The 17936-nt window shown below is 35.2% G+C and overlaps 1 protein-coding gene across 5 annotated transcripts in view; it reads right to left on the reverse strand.

Moving 5' to 3' along the window:
* Positions 1-2404: 2404 nt before the first annotated feature.
* Positions 2405-17936, reverse strand: part of nrxn3b (neurexin 3b) — a 112275-nt gene continuing 96743 nt past the window's right edge. For 2 of the 5 annotated variants that reach the window (XM_026291554.1, XM_026291552.1), the window contains 2 exons: positions 16766-16844; positions 2405-5397 (listed from right to left, as the gene is read on the reverse strand). In XM_026291554.1, the coding sequence (XP_026147339.1) occupies positions 4442-5397; positions 16766-16844 (1035 nt within the window). In that variant the 3' untranslated portion in view covers positions 2405-4441. Of the gene's footprint in view, positions 5398-16765; positions 16848-17936 lie in introns of all 5 variants that reach the window. The other 3 variants (XM_026291553.1, XM_026291551.1, XM_026291555.1) reach the window with 2 other exon arrangements.

Genomic DNA, 17936 nt, shown 5'->3' on the forward strand with positions numbered 1-17936 from the left:
TTTTACTCATTTTCATTCTGGATTTGCATCAGTGCAGTAGGTTGCAGTGACAAGCAGCAGTAAAGGGGTGCTGAGACTACCTGCAATATAGAGCTAAGAAAGAAAACGTATGGCAGATTGTGGAGGTACTTTTCATAAGGTTCCATACAGTATACAATAAAATCATATCAGACAAAAGCATAACATTTAATTAGTTCACTCAAAACAAGCTGCTCTTTTCCTTAGAATGTATAAGTTAATATTTCTGCTTTCATCCACTTTTTAGTATTGAAAAAAATTGGATACGCTGCTAAATATCCCATTTTGTTGAAGGAAGCCATACAATTTTTAAACAGCATAAGAGTGAGCAAACAATTATAACATTTTTAATTTTTGAGTGAAATATCCCTTCAGATTGAAGAATTTTTTTTTTTTTTTTTTTTTTTTTTTAATACAGCGTTTGTCTTGAGAAGGGGTGGTAAATATTCCTGTTAATAGAGGGTGTCGACCTTTTCAAAGCCACTAGGTCATCTGCTCCATATTTCAGCTGTCATATTCGATTAGCTCGTTCCAAGAAAAGGCTTGTTTGAACATTCTGGAAAAGGAACAATCTTTTGTTCTAGACAAGACAAAATTGTTCTTAGGGGATGACAGGCCATTTTGGTGTTTAACAACTGCCAGTTTAAAAGTGAGAAAAGACAGAAAGAGAAAAAAAAAACTTGAACAATTAAGCTTTGTTCTGTCATTTTTAATTCTAAATTATATTCATTGTCTTGGTATAAAGTCTGCGAGATCATTGCATTTTGTGTGTGTGTGTGTGCAGTTCTCAATGCTTTTTAATTATTTGCCAAAATGCTGAGGTATAAGTTAAAAAATTATCAGAGACTCCAGGGTATGCAAAAAGAAATGTAGAAAAACATTTACCCAAACTCATAATAAATAATTGTTTTATTAATTAATTTAATATGGCTTGCTATTAAAAAGTTTGAAAATGCTTGGTCTATAGCATGGCTCTTTTGACAACACACAATAACTTCAGTTACACTGCATTTTCCATCTTAAAAAATTATCTAAATTACAACCTGTGCTCTCATTGTCAAATGTAGAAACATTAATTCATGCATTCATGACATCAAGGTCAGATTATATTAATGCTATATCGAGTGGTTGTTCTGCACGCTTAAACAAACTCCCGCTAGTAAAAATGCAGCAGCTAGTAAGCTAGAACCAGTACGTATGACCATATTAGCCCGGTTCTGTCAACACTGCACTGATTCTCTATGAAAAAAAGAAAAATTGACAAATATTTATTTCATATGCTTTCATGGCACTTGAAATATAGAGTATAGTACACCAGTCAAATAAACTTTTATGTTTTGATGGTACTTTGCCTTTTTAAGCTCAACAGCAATGATAGGGAAAACATCTATGTATATGCATCTATTTTATTCCATAAAAAAATAACTTGACGACATGAGGCGGTAAGTATATAATAACTGAATTTTCATACTGGGGTGAACTATTTCTCTAGTTAATCTCATCAGTCTGAGATGTCATTACTTAAGTGCTCATAATTGCAGCTTTCCCCAATTTTGGCCAGCACTTGTGAAGCCAACGTTTATTAGTGGCGTTGAGAGCTCATCAAATGCTCCATTTGGGCTCCAGCTGCAATATGATGAGGAAAGATGATTGCATGCTCTCATTTCATTCATCAACATTAGCCACAACACTGATCAGATATAACTTAGTTCACATGACGCACCGGCCATGTATCATTTAATAATGCAGAGGGTCTGTCAAATAAATCAGGAGATAATGAAAGAGGGAATAATATAATAGCCTAATGCTTTGTTTCCACTTGGGAAGTGTTAGATTTCTAAATGACAGTGTGGTCATTAATTTGTTTTTCAGTTACATTCAGAATAGACTTTAAATTCTAATAAAGACTCTGATTGCATCATTGATTACTGGTCTACTCTATGGTGTGCCATTAGCTATACAGTCTAAGTAACTTGACCATTTAATGCAGACAAATTTGTAACCCAGTACCTCTTTTTCACCATTCTCTCCAATGTCTCCAAATGATAAATCTTTTTCTGTTCATTACCAGAATCAGATTTATAATATGTTACTAGTACTGTAGTGCTACCTTTAATAGATGCTCTGCAGGAAATGCCTCAAATATTCAGTAGTACCAGTCCACGTTTTCTTTTTTTTTTTCTTTTTTTTTGCCTTAACAGTATTTCAAGCATTTTTCCCCATAGGCAGAAATTCTAAAAAAAAATTAAAATAAAAAAAACCCATAAAAATTCCAACTATAAAAAGTATTTACAAACCAAGAAATGAATAATCATTTGCAATTTCAGGATCCAGTGGAATGTTATAAACTTGGGATAAGAAAAAGAAAATTTCACAGTAGCCTTGAAAACAACTGGGAACATTTTATTGCTGGACATAGCTGTCAAAAGTGAAAACAGTAACTGATGAACAGGAAAAAAATAAATAAAATAAAGTAACATAAAATCAGAATTACAGCACACAACTCTTGAGTGCTGTGATGATAAATAAAAGAATAAATATACATGCGAAACAAATGAGAAGTTTGCAACTACTGCCAGCACAAATGCAACAAACCTAGAAGACTGCACGACAACAGCGCAACATGTTGAAAATCATAAATACACAGAATGAGACAAGACACAGACAAAAATTATTAATTGTGAGTTTTTCAGAAATGTGGTGGCAGTATGAATCCAATCCATCATCCACCGTTATTTTATGAGGTCTTGTAACCTTGTTTAAATAGAAAACAACAAACAGTTGTAAAATAACCAGTTACATGGAGCTTTGATTGTGTGGAGAGTGATTTCTACTAGTTAATGTCTTATGGTTTTCAAAAATCTGATTTAACACCATAGAGACAGAATAACATACAATACTCTTGCAGGTACAGTTGGGTCCAAACGTCTGGGACCACAGATGTAAAATTCTTCTGTTTTGAATTTATCAATTTTTTAATTTAGTTGTCATAAAATAATACAGTAACATAAGCAATTTGAATAAAATGTTAGAATTAGTTTGTGTACATAAATGGACGCAGGGAAATCTGACTCTTTGACAGATCTGAAGTTAGACAAATAGGTTATCTAATTAGCAAAACAGAAATTAGTTTAGAACCTTATATTTTTCGTCTTCATTGCTCACAATAAAGTAATATTTATTTTTCTCCCATAAATCCTGAAACCTTCTGTTAATTTCCCTGCTTATATTACATTTTGAATATCAGATTTTCAGTGTTTGCACAGACTTTTGGACTTCACAGGACAAGCTACAGTGAACAAAGTTGTTTGTTCAATTTGTACAGAAAGAGTATGAAAATGTCAAAATCAACTATTATGTACAATAATGATCTACAAAGTACTTCATCTATGATGTAATATAATATGTAAACATATTTATTGTTTGACACAGATGACTGTGAAAACATGAAATATATACTTTGTCTTTCCCAAATAAATTCATATTTCAGCCCTCCTTCAGTCGTCATGCTATGTTCAGTTGATCCATATGTGAGTTGTGTGTGTGTAGCATATGACTTAAGAAGTCAAAACTGAAATAGGGATTCATGAATTTAATGTTGAATGTCTCATTTTCAGTTTGTAAAAGATCGATGCATTTTTAGTTGAATCTGGCTATAGATGACAGAGCTCAATCAGAATATGAAAGTTAAAGTATATTAGTCCTTGACTGATACTGGAAGAAAAGAATGTACTGTAAAAAGGAGGGAAAAAAAGAAACTAAGGAAAAATATGCATGTTAATACAATAAAAAAGAGGTAATTTATCCACATGAAACCCCTGAAACGCATATAAAAAAAACAAACAAACAAACAAAACAAAAAAACATACAATTTGTTTAATGGAACACTTCTCCAGTGTGGGTTAGGAAAGTACTGTTTTATGGCAAATTTTTCAACTTTGCATCTCCAAAACAACATCCTCTGGTTCTCCTCTTTGCAAAGACATCAGTACTACATCACACACATCACATGCATGTCCAAAATCATGACCATTACCCACGATCATCATTTATTTGTACAGGGTTACAACGGACAAGGGCTGCTTTGTTGTTGTTGTTTTTTTTTTTGTTTTTTTTTTTTACACCAAGGATTTTGTACCTCAGAAAGTCACTTGAGGGATAACAATGTAACAATGAGATATTTTACACTGGCATTGTTCCACAACCAGACAGAAAGTTAGGTATCAAGGTCCCCAGAGTCCTATTTGCCTTCTCACTATGCTTACCATATGCTTAAGTGTGCTTCAAATCACATAACTTGGAAATGGGTTCATTTTGACTCAGTGTGTTTGAGTTCTTAAAGGATTTTTGTGTAAAATTGTTGTTTTCTGTTTAAGATTTCTCAGATGTTGTTCTGTGTATGTTTTTTCATTCAGATTTTGTCTTATACATAGTATTCCTTGTCCTTGTCTTTGGGTCTCTTGTTGCTGGCACCCTTAGTGCTGGGATGTTTGTCTTTGACTACTGTGCCATTATTCTGTGCGGAATTGCTGATGTAGTTCCGTGTTTCATCTACCTGATAGGAGCCCTCGTCCCTGTTCCTGTATTTGTACATGGCATAGAGGAGGATGAGGATGCACAGGGCGGCAGCAGAGACAATACCCACCACCATACCCGTAGTGCTGCTGGACTCACGTATTACCTCTGAGGCACCAGGAGGCACTCTCCTGATACCTGGCATGGTGGGCAGAGCACTGGGGATGGTGCGCAACATGGGTTGGGTGATATACGGCCCCCTGGGTTTGGTGCCGTCCATGTCGAAAGATGTGGGGAGTGGTAGTAGCACTATGCCAGGTTGGGGTTTGATCTCACGGTTGTTCATTTTCCCAGCTGGGATGTTAAGAGCAGTCTCAGACGTGACGGGTGATGCCGCTGAGCTCCTGAAGTCAGGCAGAGGCGGGATGGCCGTAGTCCTGCCTGCCTCAGAGGCCTTGCTAGGTTTAAAGTCCTTTACTTCCCACTTGGGCGCAAGAGCTTTGTAGCCACCTTCATAGGTCGACGTGGTCAAGATCTTATCTGTTACCAAGGAGAAGGTGGTGTAAAAATCTTCATCGTCAGTAGAGGGGAGGCTAGAGTCGAAGGCCTCCCCAGAGCCAAACCCCGATATCACCAAGCCATCACCATCATCATCATCACCATCATCATCACAATCATCGCTGCCTTGGTCCGACAAGCAAGGTACCCCCGCCTCAGTGGCAATTGACAGGGACTCTTTTGTGGTCTCAATAATGGTGAGGACAGGGTGAAGGGTCGGGGGAAGGGGGATGAAAGGGGCTCGAGTGGAAACAGGGGGGATGTCTATGGGATCCTCAACTAGAATAGGGATAACTAACTCCCCTCCTGGCAAGCAGAAGAAAAAGAAAGGAAATTAGTGTCCATTCAAATCTGGCTGCTTGTAAACAGGCAACTGTACATGACCAATTAAAGCAAAGCAAGACCATCAGGAAAGAAATATGACAAAAAAAAAAATATTTGTCTAAAAGAATGGCCAAAACAAACCAAGAAAGAACTGAAAGAGAAAACAGAAATGTAAAAAATGCAAGGTAAATTTATCAAAAGGCTTGAAGGGACATGCAATATCTTGAGCTTTCTTTTTGGCAAACTCTGTTTAACCGACCTCTACATAGAACACCAATCACTCACAATTACTGCACCCCTGCAACTCAGAGTGACTGATGTTCAGCCATGAACATCTTTGTATTGCTATGTGTAGATTTGTAAGCTGAGCAACTGCTCACGTTGTGAATTCATTTAGGAAATTTATGTCTAAGCATCCTGTTGGATCAATGAACCAATGAAGAGCGTAATATATAGAACTCTCCCAAAAAATAAAATTATTGTTATGAGATTTCTAATTTTCTGAGTGGCTTATCAAGACTGTAGAAAAAAAAAAATCACTTTATTTATGTTCCCTTTCAAGTCTGTTACACTTGAGATGAAAGCCAATTGCCTTTTGACAGTTCTTATGAAATTGCCACAATGGCACAAGTCACATGACAGTTCAACAACACCTGAATACTTAATCTCACATGTGAGCACTATGTAGTATCATACACGATTCGCATCACTCAATTTAACAGAGACGGTCTAATTTTGAGAACAACAAACACACTGGACTTAGTGAAACAGACTAAATTTTAGTTAAAATTTTAAATCATATGTATAGACTTATAGTAAAATGTATAGATTTGTTCTTGTGTGTGTGTGTGTGTGTGTGTGTGTGTATATATATATATATATATATATATATATTTATATATATATATACACACACACACACACACACACACACACACACACACACACACACACACATAAGTTAAACATTCAGATGTTGGTTGAATCTGCTCAAACTTGAGCCAAGGTGGCTTTGTTGATTACAAACAGAGGACACTATAAAGCAGCACAGGTCTCAAACAACAGAAAGAAAAGGAAAGAAGAAAAGGAAAGAAAAATTAAAATAATGCAAACAATGGTTGATGGTTAGAGCAAAGCACTAGAAACATTCGCAAACCAAATGCAAAGAGAGTCAGAAAGAGTGTAGTAAAGTACATAAAAAGATAATTAGTCAAAAAAAATGAATGAATAAAAAAATACAATAAAATAATAAATAAATAAATGAATGAATAAAGCCCATAAAACAATTCATCTAAAGGTGGAAGCATACAATCAGTTCTGTGACTTACATCAACAAATTGCCCGCATGATTTTGGCAGGAAGAAAACATTTACAATATATTAAGAAAGTTGTGTAAGAATGCGTGAGGAAAGTATGGTTCATCTGTGATTATTTAATTAGGCAATCAAATTATCATCTGATTTTATCATATATTTTTTTTCTAAAACAAGATGATATAGGGAGGCAACGACACATACATTCACACCATGACATGAAAAATAACTTCACCATTCTGCTCATTTGTTCTTTCTTTTGATGAATAAATCCTTTTCTCTGTAAAAGAAAACTGTACATTCTGTTTTTAAAGATGATTTTGCTTTGAAGTATCTACAGATACATATTTTCTTTGTTATTTTTAAAAAATAATTATTTAATCAATTGAATGACTGTATATACTGTACCACTGCTAAGAGGAGAAGGGGAGGGGCAAAAGAGAGAAAGAAGGAGGGAGAAAGAGAGAGAGAGAAATAAAGAGAGAGAGAGAGAAAGAGAGAGAGAGAGGAAAGCCTAGACTAGGTAGGAAATGACATAGATGGAAGTGAACGTGTACGTCAGTTGCCATGTCCATGTAAGGGCGGTACGAAGCGGTCGGGCGGCAATTGAGCTTTGGGCTGTAAGGAAGGGATGGGGATATACAAACAATGAGCATATACATGCCCATCTACCAGATCATATAGCACTCTCAAGACTGACACTCTACAGACCCTAAGCTGCAACTTCTGTCCCATGCAATTTCCCCTTCTTTTTTTTTTTTTTTTTTTACGATTTCATCAATTTATAGGTCAGATTGGGAAACTGGGAAAAATGTTGATCAGTATTTAACTGACTTTAAACATTTGGAGTAGATAGTGGTGAGGAAATATATACATATATTTTTGTTAATTACGTATATATATATATGCTCAAATGCTTTGAAATATTAACCAAGCTAAACAAGAAGAAAAAAAGAGAGAAAAACTGAACAAGAATCAGTATAGAAATAATAATAAAACAATATACCAATGTAATATTATTTGAACTTGAGGAGAATTCCATCCAAAAACCTGGACCACTTTATTCCTTACTTTATTAAAATATCAAACAGACAGCTCATGGTCATTTTTTATTACTTATTATTTTTAGGTTTGTTTAAAAATCATAAATAGAACTGACTTGAAATGCAAGTGTTTGCTTATTTGTTTGTTTGTTTAATCTAATTAAGCACAAAATGTTTCAAATGCCTCTAGTCAGTATACTGATTCGTGAAAACTATGGAAATACAGCATTTTGAATAGAATTCTCTTTTGAATAATTTTATACAAAAACATTTAGATATACATATACAGTGGATAGATAAATATATACATATATAAATATACACAAACCAGAGGATATATATATGTATACACGTATAAACACAAAAGCAATAAAAACACATAGAAATAACTGACAATTCTCTCACACTATCAAGATTAAAATAATCAGAAAGTACATAGTGAAGTCAAGGGACACTGTACAGTCACCACCTTCACAACTAATAATAACATTATTCGTTTTCTTTTGTTAATCTTTTGTTAGTAGCTTGACAGCACAAAGCAGGGATGTATTTCAGGAAAAAAAGGGAAAATCACTTTTTTTATTTTTTATTTCACTGCAAGGTGATATCGTGCTTTTTAACAAGTTGCATTTAGGGAAAGTAGAATCACAGCACTGCAAGCTGGGATAAGAAGGGCTGAGAACAGGGTCACAAGATATTGGGCAAAAGGCTGTGGGATATTGTACACACCTGTAACAACTTGAATGATACAGGTGAATCAACAAAATCTCAATACAAAGAAAAAGACTTATCTAGCATCTAGCCAATTTAGAATGGAAATATTTGGCAGAGATCATTTTATAACCAACAGCCGTTCGCTCAACATTAATCACAATAAAGAATGGGAATTCCATAAAATGGTATTATAATGGTATTATAAGACAGAACCCATTTAACTGATATACTGAATAACCATAATACATTTACATAAATATATCCATGTAGTACATGTGAGAAAATAATATTTTGTGTGGCTGACCAGTATGGGTTTAATAGTAGTTGATGCTGCTACTGATGATCTAGTAAGCTTCTTATAGCAACCAGCAAAAAGTTTACTTTATCACAGCCTTGCTTACTGATTCCCTGGACCATCGTGAGCTAAATTAACTTATTGATTTAAGTGATTTAAAGGCTGCTTTAGATGACTTTAAGATAAAAGCATCTATTAAAACCACAGGCACAAAAATAGCACCACAGTGGACCCCCATGTTTCTTGGTAAATACTTTAATCTTACATTAGCACTTCAACAAGCAATGATAATTTTCACATTGTTTTAGTTCAGCGCAAACATTGTGTGCTTGTCTTAGGGGACTATGTTTGTTTTGCAGAGTGGAGATAGGAGGAAATGTTATTTGGGCTTAGCCCAATTACAAAGCAAACACTTCTACACTGCATTAACCCTCCAGCTCAGATAGATTGCAGTGTTCTCTGCATTTGCTTACAGGAGTTAATTCTTGTAAACAAATCTGAAGGATCACTCTCTTTCTCAGCTGTTAACACTCTCAAAAAAGCAATGTCTTCTGCACAGAACTTTCAGAGTGGAGTTAATTTGAAACGAAATCAACCATAACAGCTGACATTCACAGCAGTGCTCTCTCTCCTGTGCCCCCAACCAAATCTGAGTGTCCTTGGTTTGGATATCCGTGTCTAAACTCCTTGACCATTTTGCTTTCGCTGAGTCTTGCCAAACAGTGATGATGCCGCAGGTGTGTGGGGCTAAACCTGCCTGATCCCCTAAAAGAAGAGTCTGTGTGAGCTGGCCCCTGTGGTTCAGAAAGCTCGCCACAGTCAAATCCTTTTGTGGCTGCCGTGCATTGTGCTCAAACTGCAACTGTTGTGGTTCTTCTCCTTCACCTCAGCCTCTGCTTACTCATCACCAGTGTAAGAACTAAAACATGTGGGAAATGAGAAGTGCTGAGGTAAATAGGAGCAGAGGATCTCCACACAGAGATTGGATACAAGAACTGGCTTTTATGACATATCCTCAAAGCATTAGATTGGGCAATCTCTGAGCTCTGCTCTCCTCTTTTACAGTTAATCATGTATGAATTGAAGTAGTGATCTCTTTATCCAGTTTAAATCTAGATTATAGACCTGGTTTACACATAAAGCACATTTATAATATTCAAATCCGTTAAAGGATTTTTAGGCTGCATTAATTAGGACAACTGGATCTGGGAACTCTTCCAATAACACACAATGTACTCGCTACATCATCAGAAGAATGGCATCTACACCAACATTAGTCTGTTTCTTTCTTATTCCGAGGTTGTTGTGGCTAAGACTGAGCCTGGTTTCTCCCAAGGTTTTTTCTTCATTCTGTCACCGATGGAGTTTTGGTTCCTTGCTGCTGTCGCCTCTGACTTAGTTGGGAACACTTAATATGCAGCGATATCGTCATCTTGATTGCACAGCTACTAGGGCTTTGAATCTTTGGGTAGGCAGCGATTCAATTCACAATTTATAGGTTTTCAATTCGATTCAAGAATGATTTTTGCAAATAGAACGATTCAATGTGATTTGATTCACAATTAAATCGGATTCTGTTTGATTATAATGATTTGATTCTGCATTCTTTAAGTGCATTCATAGTATTATTAAATGCTTAATCAGGGGGCAAATTTCACAGCAGCCTTTATGGCCATAGGTTAGAAAAAAAAAAGTCCATTGTTAGATGCTAGTTTAATGATGCTATGTCATGACATGGCATACATGTTGTAAAAATGTAGGTAAGCCAAGATAAAAAAAATAAAAAAAAGATCTTTAAAAGTAGGCTATTATGTAACAGCTAACATTTTGTCACACCAGGGGCGTAGCCATCATTTCAGAAGTGACAGAAATGTCAAATACAATCATTTTATGTAGGTAGCCTATGTATTATCATAATTAATTTTATTTTATTTTTTACAATGAATTTTCTTCTTTTTTATTACTTTTAATTGGCTGTAAGAAATCAAATACACAGCTTGACAATAATCATTTGTTATCGATAATTTTTTCCTAATGGCAATTTTCTGATTGTTTTATATAGGCTAGTACATTTACTTAGCTATTATTTAAATTTTCTACACAGAATAAGGTAGAAAATATATAGTTTCTTTACTGTAATAAATGATGTCAATTAGCACTGCATCAATTATAAATTTTTATCGCTGTAGAAGAAGCCACGTCATCAGCTGCGTCAGAGACGAACGGTGCGCGAGCGCAATCCTGTGATAGTCACAGGTGGTAAACAGTGGAGCGCTTGAAGGAGAGAAGCGGTTCATGAACACTGTTCAAGGTCTCCAATAATTCATGCGTGTAGTAATTTAATGTATATATTTTGAAAGCATTGAATCCTATAGAAACTATCCATTTAATTTAACTAAAGTAATAACTTTAAGTTTTGTTTTTTTTAAAGTAGCACAATGAAACTTTTGGCGCTTTAACGATTAATAAACAGAAGCACACACATCCCGCGGAAGAACCTTCTAAACAGAGCCACTTCTCTAAGTTTACATCTATCAGTCCCTCCAGAAAAACGCGGATTTTTTTGTGATTGTTGCGGGCAAAAATCCTTGATTTTGCGGCACGTCTCCTTAAAAAATGTGATGGAATATGTGGGATATTTTTGCAATTTTATGCGATGAAATTGCGTGAACTTGCAAAAACTGCGGTTTGATGAAAAAGAGAAAAAAGGTGATTCCCCCAACACCTTTTTCTCACTAGGCTACTACCTTAATGTAAAGAGTAATTTCTTATCACTTCCTATGATAAGCAAGCATACTAAATCACAGAATATTTAAGTTGCAATCTCTTACTGCAACGTAAATTATTTTACATACTACTAATATAATTACAACTGTAAGTTTTTGGTACTGTTCTGTAACAAAAAAGTGCAATCTTACAACTGTAAAGTTGCATCAACTTCTGAATGAAACTACAACAGTGTTAGTAGCCTAGTAAGAAGGGGGTGTTGGGGGAATCACCGTTTCATCAAACCGCAGTTTCCGCAAGTTCTCGTAATATAATTTGGCTCCACTGTCATGTAACAAATCGGGAAACTGCTTCGCGCGTTCTTTTGCGCTTATTTTTGTTGGCAAATAAGAATGATTTGCGCGCTTCAAGTTTCACCCTGGTTTCACCGCGGAGTTTGCAGATGATGTTCACGTCACGTAATTATGTCACTTCATAAGGTTCCCATGGCAATAGGGGGAAAATGGCGCTTTACTTGTGTGCATAAATATCTGATTATGCATTAAGTCAAGCGATTGCAAAATCGTGTTTTTCTGGAGGGACTGATCTATGGCGATTCACACAGGCATGTTTTACTTAACAGTGGTGAAGACCTGACCAGGCTTCAATAATCCAAACATAAGCACTTATTTTAAGTGTACTGTAGTGATTCGGGATAAGACATAAACTTGGGGTTTGAAGATTAATTCATGATGTACTTGGTCATTATATACATTTTGCATATGTTGAATATAGAAAAAGTTACATAATGCTGCTTTAAGCATAGGATAAATTTGTTGGCCTTCCCAGTTGTGATGTTTAGTTGCTGTGGTTTTGTTTTCTCTAGTTTGTCTTTCTGAATGTCTCTCACAGGCATATTTTGGCTTGGAGTGTCACAGATTGCTGTAATTTCATCATGTCATATCCCGATGTGACCCAAGGTGTTAAATTAATATCTTCAGCCAGAGGCATGCGACCACTGTCTTCTGCTCAATTTAATGGCCATTAAGCTAAATGTGTCAACTAAACAACCTTAAACTGATCTGAGAGCTGCTTCAAAGTGACAGCCGGTCCAATGAGACCTAACTACACTAAAATTCAGCCTGTGTCAGTGGTTCAGTGACCCATTCCTCAGGGTCTCATGTTCTCTGTGCACCTCTTCATGCTTTACCTGATTGATGTCTTGCTTGTTTTTCTATCTCAATCACCTGACAGCATGATGAAACCTTAGGGATCTTACAGCATCTGTTTTACTTTAAAAGACTCTTCCTTCTTGAACTACACTGGTTCCAGCTTTTTCCCCTTTGATTTAAACATCAAGTACTTGGAATTGTGTCAGTTGTGCATGAGTTTGTCTGAGTTTATTTTTAGTCTTCAGGTAAAGTTCACTCCTATGATCTATTCAGGACATAAACATAAACTTAAACTTAACTTATTGGTTATCCTAAAGCTGAAGTATGGATGTCAAAATTGTTTCGTAATTATATATATATATATATATATATATATATATATATATATATATATATATTAATGTGATCCATGTTAAACCATGTATAGGTGATTACTTTTATACACTGTGGTTGTGCTTCTATCAAAATACACATAGTCTCATTGGAAAAACGTTATTTCCTGCTGAAATGAACACTATCTGCAGTAAAAAAAAACAAAAAAACAACAAAACATATGATTACAGTGACAGATTATCAGTTAAGCACAATACTATATTATGACCTCAAAAACACTTTTACTATACTGCATGATTTGTAAAATAAAACATTTTGATATTTATTATCACATAATTAAATGCATATGTACGGCTTTCCGTAGTAGTACACTTGTTTGGTAGCTATTCTTGGTACAGCATTGCACTTGCAAGAAGCTACAAATTATTGATTTGCAGAAATGTCACCACAGGCACGTTTTTCCAATGACCCTAGGTTAGTTTCTATGCAGTGTATTTGTTTGAACTTCATGACAAGCCGGTTGATTTGTAAAACCGATAATTTATTTGTTTATTTCATATCATGGCAAACTGGCCTCTATCACCACACTTAGAATCACTATAATATTTTATGGTTTCCCCATCTTCAAAAGTCCAACGTAATCCCTGTTTTTGGTATAAATGTTTTTTTAGCCTTTTTGTGGAATTCCCATTAGTTCATTTGTGTTTCACAGAATGTGTTTTACAGTGCAAAAATACAAGAAAGAACAACAACGGCAAGGCATCAGACAGATAGAGCAATCAGCATTTAAAGACAAAGACATCAGCACATAGACAGATGATAACAGCACACATGGTCAGCCTGTTAGCAAACTCATGGATGGAGAAGCACAAAAGATGGAGCCAGTAACACCCATGCAAGAGTCATGACTGAGATCTATCATTGGGGATAAATTATTTTGCAATCAATGCATGCTTCAAATGCGACTCATCAGTAGCAACAAATAGAAAAACAGATATACTTTGTGGCAATAAAAGTCTTTTTATGCCATCTGCATTCAAACAGACATGTCTATGCAGAAAGGCACAGGAAATAAAGATGTAAGATCAGGGATGGAGGGGTGGGGGGAGTGGTCATTCTTTCACACAACTTTCTTGAGACAGAATGAGGTTGCCTACACAAGGCAAAAATAATAATTAAAACATATGATGGCAAGAAAAGATTTTGTTGCCTTTTATTTCCTGTTGTATAGAAATGGCAATGTTTTATTTTAGCCTAATGGCACAAAACATAAAAATGAGGAAGATAATTATTAAAAAAAATTTCTTTCTTTTTTTTCAACCACCAAAATTCCATGCGGCACAAGATGAGGCAAAACAGGAGGATTAATTTTAATCCTGGAAAATGGAAGGATGAGGACACCAAAGAAAAAGTCCCCCAAGAGGGTAAAAATGAGCTAATTCTTGGAAATACAGCAAATAAACCCAAATCACATGAATGGAATGTAAAAGAGCGGATACAGTAGGAAGATGTTTTTCCACATGAAAAGGTTAAACCAAAACAGAACAAAACAGAAAGTATCATGCAAACTGTCCAAGAAATCTGAACTCAAGGTCAGACTGATTATGTGAATTTCTGTGTCAACATGAAATCATGAGTGTGGTGGTTTGTGGCTAAGAGTACTCGTTTCGAATGTCATATGAGAAGAAATGAAAGGTAACACTGGAAATGTCCCTTGGCATACTTCCTGTTGCCATTGAATTTGAGAGGACTTGGGGATGGTTTTAGATTTAACACAGTTAGGGAGAATTTATCCAAAGCATAACTGTCTGCCATCAGGTTTCAAAACTAGTACAGAGTATATCTTTGGATAATGAGCAGAGTGACCTTGTAAGTTTGAGGAAAAATATAAGGTAAAATTAACAAAGAAATAAATAGGGGCCATCTGTAAAGTCAAAGGTAATGACGGACCATATGGATACTAGCTTGCAAGGTAAACGGGTAGGACACGCTTTAAAATGATAAAAACAAAACAATTTTTTTTTTTGCTGGAATTAATTAATATTTTTTTTACAACTGAAAATATAAACTATCAAAGCATGATGCCAGCAAACATGGTTTTAATTGGTGTATTTAGGAGTGGAAGGTAAAAAAAAAAAAACCTAGTCAATGCAGGACATATGATTTGTATAACACAGGGTGTGGTTTGAGGTAAATTCAAGGGCCTTAATTAGTGTTCTGATGACATTTAGAAGCAATTAAAGGCTCTTTGGTTAAGAAGTACCAGTACAGGTCAGCAGGCAGACCATCGAACTTTCATAAACCAAACAAGCCTTGCATCCATAATGGCCTTGTAAGCACTAAAATCAACAGCAGTGTTTCATATACTGCGATGGCTGACAGCAGGAGTCTGACAATTACAGTGAATCCCAAGTTCTCTGAAAATGATGTTTTATCTTAACCATACTAATTAATATGTCATAGTTATACTGCACAAAATTGTTTGTTTAACCTTGAGGAAACAGAGGCTATGTGTGGAGAAACGTGAGCACAGAAATTCGAAGATATCTGTTCTCTATTAGATGTTTTAACTTAAGGCAAGCCTTCAATGTGAGGAAACAAAGGAACAAACAGGAAGGAGGTTTGCTTCTGTTGCAGTTAGTCCGCTACACATCAGAAATCTCTATGCTCGAAGCATTATTATTATTTGATTTCTAAACAACTCAAAATGTATCATCTGTCAAAGATGCACACACACACGCACACACACACACTGCAAGAAATCCATTGTGTACAGGATTGATACATTTTGAAGCATCAGAGTGAACTACATGGAGTTTGATACTAATTTTGTACTTTTGTCATAAAGTTTGGCTCTCTGTTGATTGCTGAGAGGACAAAATTAGTATATACACACAACCATGTTAGTGATGTTCGGCCCCATATTCAAGTGTAACTCTGAAACAGCCCATTGCTTCCTGGCTCATTTTATTCTTTTACAATATAATTTGCATGTTAACTGATTTAGAGAAATCAGCCCACAGACTTAAATTGAACAGAATTTGGACACATAGATCAAGTCTTAAAACGTATCAATGTCACTGCACAATAAACAACAAAATATCAAAGCAAATGACATTTATTTAAAGAATTATATATATATATATATATATATATATATATATATATATATATATATATATAATTATATAAAAATTAAGAAAACTGTGTTCCTTTTCTTTTATCTGGAGCAATAATGTTTTTTTTAACCATATCTTGGAAGCAAATATATATATATATATATATATATATATATATATATATATATATATATATATATATATATATATATATATATATATATATACATATATATATATATATATATATATATATATATATATATATATATATATATATATATATATATATGTGCACTATATTAAATGTAATTGCTTGACAGATGCTTTCTTTAAGTCAGATATTTTTTTTTTACTTTTACCTAAAAGTTTGCAGAAGCCATTTGGTTTGATATTTTATATTTTAACCCAGTAACATACAGACATTTATTGTAACTAAGTGTCCAAATACTATTGTACATCAGTGATATACCACTTTATATCACTATAGATATATTTTTAACTGCTATAGTTTTTGAGCTTGAAAAAATGCTTAGTGACACTTTTGAAGTTACACTGGGTTGTCATGGGGGTGATGCTTTGAGAGGGAGAACTTAAACAGAAGAGACTGAAAGACCAGATTTAAGCAAGCACAACCGTAACACATTCATCCCACCTGTGTGTCCCCCGTCACACTCCTCCAGATCCTCGTCATCGCTAGAACATTCTGCAGAGGACACAATGTCATCTGTTGTCTGCTGGTTCAACCAGTGGTGTGTGGAGAAAAAACAAAAAGAACAAAGGTTTAAGTATAAAGGTTTAAGTCAAATATACCAATACATAAGGTAAAAACAGTGAAAACATATCATTGCAGCAAGAATTATATTTTACTTCTCACCCTTATTTCTCAAGGGCAGCAGACCGGGGACTTAAATGTCAGGGCTGTTTTTCTATTTGGGTTTATTTATGGTAGCTGACTCTTCATACATCTCCTACCATCTCCAGCTTCTCATGGGCCGTCACAGATCATCACCATCCCTGGACACTCGCCTTTTGCTCGCTCATCAGCACCTTCCTCTAGCCCACAATTCTGATTTATGAACACACTTGTTCCCGCCTTCTCATTCTATCCCAGCCTGGACACTCTGGCAGTGTTGTATTTCACCTCACATGCACACACAGCCTGTTAATCACAGTGGATCTGTGTCTCGATAAAATAAGCCCTGTCACAAAGCAAGGGTTATGAAATCATAGGACTGATTGAGTTTGCAGTGCTCTGTGAGAAAACAGGCTCTAACTATTATTGAGTTTGACAGGCTAATGAAACAGAATTCGGTTCGAGCCTAGGAAAGCGCCTACATACTTTGATACAGAGGATGCTGTAGGGAAAAGTACATTTGTATTAATCTGCTCAAAGTCTGACTGAGAGACACTTGCCACAAAAATACTAAACATGTTTGGGGATGCTGGTATGCTTATGTTACTATCTTAATGTGATCTAGCCAAGTCTCGATCACATTACTACTGATCAATCATATTTTAGGGTAAGAACTACTGCATAGGTAAATATGTCTAAACTTTGTGTCCTAATCTCACTGCTGGCAAAATGTATGGTTTTCCTCTTTGCCAATAAGCTTTTGGGACCCACCTCTTAGAATGTTTTAGATGTTTAAAACGCCTGATTCAGTTCTTATATCAGTATATAAGAACACACTATTCTAGAAAGGAGACAAGCTTGAGGGGAGTTCAGAATGTGTAATTATAAATGCACTGTATATTTTAAATAATTATTTTGAAAGAGCGTGTCTCAAGATGGAGCTGGACGCTGCTGAAAATGATGTTGTAAT

Source organism: Carassius auratus, chromosome 20, assembly GCF_003368295.1.
Source record: "Carassius auratus strain Wakin chromosome 20, ASM336829v1, whole genome shotgun sequence".
In the NCBI taxonomy this organism is placed as follows: domain Eukaryota; kingdom Metazoa; phylum Chordata; class Actinopteri; order Cypriniformes; family Cyprinidae; genus Carassius; species Carassius auratus.